Genomic DNA, 6,119 nt, shown 5'->3' with positions numbered 1-6,119 from the left:
CCTCCTGTCTTCCATAGTGCCACATTATTCCCAAGGGTCCTCTGTCCTTTATGTGTGGCTTGAGGTGGTAGAATGGGATGACATAGTGGGAAGGGGAAGGCTCTGGATTTCAGTTCCCTAGAGTCCTTTTTCCACCATCTTTCTTTCTTCTGTTAATGTTTAATGGCTTTCTTCTGTTAATTTTTAACGGCTTCTAAGCAATCTGCTCTACTATTTGTTACTTAAGTGGTCCTCACGCTTAAATAGCTGACCTTAATTAGTCTTATTTCATGGTTTCATGCTTTAGTTGAATCCAAGTCAAAGTTATGACTAATGAAGAATATGTTTTGCACCAAACCAAAGAAATTATTTGAAGTTATAGTTTGGGATGAATGGTATCAGTCATCTAGTGTACACACCACAGTGGCCACATAAGACGCTTAGTTTTTCTTTCCCATTTATGTTTTCCCAGTTCTTTACCTTCACATGTGAACATCAGCTATGAAGACTTTTTCTCTGCCCTCTGTCACTATGCAACCTGTGAACAGCGCTGGGGAAAATGAATTCTTGCTGAACATTATCAGGATTTCTTTGGAAAGGACCCAGTGTCTCTGTTTACAAATACCTGTGATATAAGTCCAGTACATAGTCTTTCTTAATTTATCAAATTCAATAAAGTGTCTTACCTTTCTAGAATTTGTGTGCGTGTGTACTCATCATCCTTGGAGGTGTGGGAAAGCAATCCTTTACTGCTGTGACATATGGCATAGCAGAAGTCTGTAAAGTAGAGCTGCTTGAAGGCTACAGGGCTCTCCTCCCTCCAGTGACCAACTCCTCAGTCTAAGGAATACTTTGCGTCAAGTTATGAAGGAACCTCTCAGAGTAGCTACAATCAACGGGTAACATTGGACCTCATGAAAGAGAAAGGATGTTCTGTTGTCACAGCTTCCTCCCTGGACTTCCATAATGGAACAGCTAGGAGTATACTTGCTTAGTTAGCTTCAAATGTTTCTAAAACTGTGCATCAATTCTACTGGCAGGTAAATGGAATTAAATATTGCAGCTCATAATGAGCTGTAAATGAATATAAGCATATAAAGTTCACTTAAGCAGTTCCTAGAATGTGGAAATACTTTTAAATCATTGATTGTACTATTAAACAAGCATTTGAACAACTAATGGATTCAACTGTTAATTACAGCCCATTTTTTTTCTTTCACTGGAAAGCAGTGGTTTAATAGGCATTTGGTGATTTGTATAAAGACTTTGGCAGAATTTGGTAGATGCTTACTTGAATTATTATATGTAATGGGATTGTATAAATTTGGTTTGCCCAAATGTAATGTAAACTTTAAGACACCTGTTTTACTACTGTGATTTTTACCAGTTTAAAACAGGTTCTAAGGTGAGTGATAAGACTTTTCCCTTTTTTAAAAAATGAAACTTTGATTTGATTTTGTCAGTTACACTTCAAATGACCTATTATGTCTTCATTTATACATGTCAATCTATTTACTTTTCAGCAAAATGTAGTATGATGTTCAATCTGTATTTTGCCTGCACATAACAGCAAAGGGAAGAAAAGTATTAAGTCAATATGCACTGAGGGTTTCTCAATTCTGGGATTGTAAACTATGACATGACTAACTGCATAATGACTGTGGCAATTATTCTATGATTGTGTGATTGCAATCTACATAACAAATATAAAGAAAAATAAAATCCATGGACTAATTTTTGTCAATTGGTTTCCTACAGTTAGCTCCTTTTAGGTGCTACATAATGTTTACAGTATGCTGTGTTCCTTCAATGATTTATCCTAATGTTTCATCCCTGAATTATATGATTGGGCAAGCATTCAAAGTGAGTGTATGTTCAGATGTTTCTTTTCAAATGTGTATTTTATTAGGAACGGTAAAGTTAGGTTAGTGCAATTTTTTGGTTTAAAAAAGGGAATTGAAATATATTTTGTAAATGGTTTTTTAGTAAATGCCACAAATTAGGGAAATATAACAGATCATACTAAGAGTGAAAAATGTATTTTTCCTCTCCTTTTAAAAAGATCCAGTATGTAACGAGTTACAGAAGCCTGTAACGAAGTAAAGCAGTCTGTTCTTATGTTGCTTGTTTTTTAAAGAGATCTGTTTTATGGTGCTTGCTACTGTGACCAATTCATATTAACTGGAGTATCGGAAGCCGCTTCTGCTTCACTTGTGTTCCTCTGATTTCTGTTGTGAAGATCATGAATATGTGCAGTGCATTTTAGGGAGATTTGTCATCATTTAGAAATCTAGCCTTCATTAGGAGAAAGGATGCTAACCAGTAAAATTTGTGTCACTCAAATTAATTGAAGATAAAACTGTCATCTGAACTCCAGCATGAGCTTGCCAAAGCATTTCTGGTACCACAAATGACCAGAGCCATGGGAAGCAAGAGTGAGGGGCTCAGCTCAATTTCCCCACCTGACAGTTATTTTCCTGTCTTACACCAGTCTGCTGCAGATTGCCAAAGAATATTTATAGTACCCAAGATGCGTTTCTTTCTCCCTCTTGACTTAACTATGTTCTGTATTGGGGCCAGAGCATAAAATGAAGTTAACTGTGCCAAAAACATTGTTCATATCCACAATTTACACTTTGAATGTATGTCATTGCAGTAAGCTCTCCCCTGATCCTGTCTTGTGAAAGTATAGACTGCAGCAGTAACACTCTGTATATCTTTGCATACCTGTAAATAATATGTAAAACTAGTTTTTATGGTCAAAGAATTGACTTACTGGACTTCATTACTGAGAATAAAATCTGAACATGTAAAACAAATAAATATATCTTTCTACAGGAAATGGTGTTACATGGACGTTCTGTGCATACAGAGCTCTCCCTGTGGCTTATTCTTGGCTAGCAATATATAAGGCACAGGGAAGAGATGTTGCCTTGTTCATAGAGGCCTTCAGGAAATGCTGTTTAATACTTGAGTTTGAAAAGCAGTCCTGAACATTCCAGGTGTTTGCCAACATATTCATTTAAACAGTTACGTTTAAAATATTCCCCCTTCCCCCAAAAGGGCCTGTTATTACATATATGAAAAAGTCCATGAATTTTTTTTTAACTAAATGAGGTTTGTGTTATGGCAGAATTAGCCCATCTTTATGGGAGAGAGAAACTGATATGAAATAACTTTCTGAAAGTAAAACACTATTGGCACAATATGGCAGAGGAAAAGATAAGCTATTTCTGGGATCCAAAGAGTAAGTTCAGATATTGGGTGTACCTAATGAGCTCTATTTAAAATATTTGAATTCTAGTTTTCTAACAGTCCAGAATCAACAAGCTAGATAGCAACAGTATAATTTAAAAACAAAAACTGCCCATTATTCAAAGCCTACTTGTCCAAAAGTCCTTACCCACTAACTGATAGAAAAACAAATTTCATTATTTCTGACTCCTTTAAGTACCTGACCACCCTTCCCAATACCATACCTCAATTGCTTTTGAAAGACTCCTTAGCTTAGATAAAGGCAGCATGGAGAATTAATTGGGAGTATTGCAAAGAAATCCTTAGTTACTCAGATGTAGTTGCATTGGCTTTTATCGCCAGTCCACTGTCTATCTTAGTAGTTGATGTCTGTGTTTGACGCCAGATTTGGCTGTCAGTCTTGGCCCAATGTTGTTGTTTGTGATCATTCTAGTACCTTGCTATTACCTGTTGCTGGTTGTTGAGCAAGTGTATACTTGTTAGTTATTGGGAAATCTAACCTACTAGTCCTGTAGAGTAGCTGGTTGTAATCTTTTTCCTCTCTTACTTCCACCCCCAGTTTCTCTATTCCCTACTACCTGAAACACATGTCTGCCTGGCTTGCTTGCATATTAATTTGCTCTTTCTCTAAAGCTGGATCTGTTTTATTTCCCCCCCCCCCCATGTTTGTTGTTACTTAGAGGTTAGGGTATTCCACAATGCCATTTGCACTGCTTGGTTTCACCTTGGTTTAAGGTTCTCCAGCTGCTTTGAATTTGCAGGCATCTTTGGAATTCTGACATAGGGTGAGGGATCCAACCACAAAATGGCTGCCGCAGGAGGTGGAGCCAACCACAAAATGTCAGGGAATGAGGTTATGCATAACTTGTTTAACAAGATGTCTTTTACAAAGACCATATTGTTTTTAAAAAACAATTTAGCACATACACAGCATACTTTTAAGTCACGCTGTGATTATTGTTGTGCTATGGAAGTAGCACAGACAACCTTTGGGCAAAAGCCCATCTGGCCCTACTCATTTCTAAAAACACGGTGAGTACCAGGAAAGGTGTTGTAGGGACTCCTAGATTAAATTCATGCCACTGGCTCTTGTCAGTTGCCAAGAGCTTAAAGGGTTGGGTACCTTCACTCCTTCTAATAGAAAACTTGATGGTACTGTGTCAGGTGAAAGGCAGAAAAATTGAGTGCATACTACATACAGGGTTTCTACATATCCAGAGTCTCTGTTGGAACACAGAACAATATTAACTTTTTTGTTGCTCTGTGTTTGAAATTTATGAACTAAAACACCCCTCTAGTAAATTGAGTATGCTCAGTGCTTACTCCCTCCACCTCAGTCTCTCAGCTAGGGAGAAGTTAAAGTACTCTGTGCTATCCTCCCACCCCACTGAGTTACACAGGACTGTCAGGTTCTTTAGCTAGTGGATTGCTTTGCACTCCCCCAGCGATGATGCATGAAGAGTGCTAGAAACTTGGCAGTGATACTCCTGACCACACTGAATTCTTACAAACAGATGTCACACTAGTGTGGAGGAAGAGGATAGAATGTTGGGCTAGGATCTGGGAGACCCAGCTTCAAATCCCTACTCTGCCATCAAAGCTTGCTGGATGACCTTGGGCTAGTTGCCTACCCTCAGCCTAATCTACCTCAGGGTGGTTGTGAGGATAAAATGGAGAAGGGAAGAATGTTGTAAGGTACTTTGGATCTCCAAAGTAAATAAATGTTTCTCTCATAGACATGAGTCAGTTACACACTCATCATGTTTTTACCTAGAAATGTGGTCTGGGAATGCAACTCAGATGGTTTGAATATGTGTTGTGCAGTATGCTCAGGGCTCTACAGTTGTCTGCAGATCAATGCTGAATGTCCATGCAGCAGAAAATCTGCCTCAGCAAGTGTGTAAAATTTGGACCTTCAGGTACTCTCTGTAAAGAACCTTACACATCTTGGGGATTGTGACTTTCACAGTCCCCGCATAGTCACTTTTTTTCCATATTACATTGGAGTACAAAACCTGTGGCCTTGGTGAGACAGGGAACTTCCTTGGTGAGCAGAGATTTCAATCATATTCTGCTACACTTATATCCACACTTAGTCCACTGCATCTTCTGAACATTTCCAATGATTATATTTCATTAGAACATAGTAGTCATATATTCATAATGTTAACATCATGGCCTCCCAAAGTGTGGCTCTTAATTTAACTGGTTTTCTGAAAATGCAGTTTGAAGTTCAATAATGGAGGGGGTAAATTAAGGGGGATGTGGATTTGGGTTCATATACCATTTGGTGCTGTTTTGCCTGTGTAGGGGCCATAGTGGTATAGGCTAGAACTTGATAATTAATGTATGGAAGTCAGTGAGAGCTGTTTGAGGTAACAGGAGAAAATATGTATTGCAAAGATGTCTGGGAAATGTAGCATATGTGCAAAAAGACAAAAGGCAAAGACAACTGTTGATAGTGCAGTTTTTGAATGAAAATGTATTGATGGAATGCTAAAAAGAAAACCCTCTTTTTTTTGCTGTGGCTTCATCAGGGGATCTGAAGCATGATGTAAAATGAACATAAATAATTTGAAAACAGTCAAAGTATAAGATATTAAAATACATTAGAAGAAACCAGAATGAATGAGCACCAGTGAGAATGTTACATAAGTTGAAAAATCCCTTTAACTATAGATATATAGTTATAGAGAGCCAGTTTGGTGTAGTGGTTAGGAGCACGGACTCTAATCTGGGAGAACTGGGTTTGATTCCCCACTCCTCCACAGCTGCTGGAGTGACATTGGGTCAGTCATAAGTTCTCGTTCTCTCTCAGCCCCACTCTCAGGGTGTCTGTTGTGGGGAGGGGAAGGGAAAGGAGATTGTAAACTGCTCTGAGACTC

The 6,119-nt window shown here is 38.3% G+C and overlaps 1 protein-coding gene across 1 annotated transcript in view; it reads left to right on the top strand.

Annotated features, from left to right (window-relative positions):
• The window catches only part of NUS1 (NUS1 dehydrodolichyl diphosphate synthase subunit), a 25,625-nt gene extending 24,405 nt beyond the window's left edge, over window positions 1-1,220 (top strand). Inside the window, exon 5 of the mRNA XM_015409084.1 lies at window positions 452-1,220. Within this exon, the coding sequence (XP_015264570.1) occupies window positions 452-542 (91 nt within the window). The 3' untranslated portion in view covers window positions 543-1,220. The remainder of the gene's footprint in view (window positions 1-451) is intronic.
• Window positions 1,221-6,119: the final 4,899 nt, after the last annotated feature.

Source organism: Gekko japonicus, unplaced genomic scaffold, assembly GCF_001447785.1.
Source record: "Gekko japonicus isolate JY-2015 unplaced genomic scaffold, Gekko_japonicus_V1.1 scaffold50, whole genome shotgun sequence".
NCBI classification, from domain to species: Eukaryota; Metazoa; Chordata; class Lepidosauria; order Squamata; family Gekkonidae; genus Gekko; species Gekko japonicus.
Note: the sequence above shows the minus strand (reverse complement) of the source record. Positions and strands in the feature narration are given on the sequence as shown.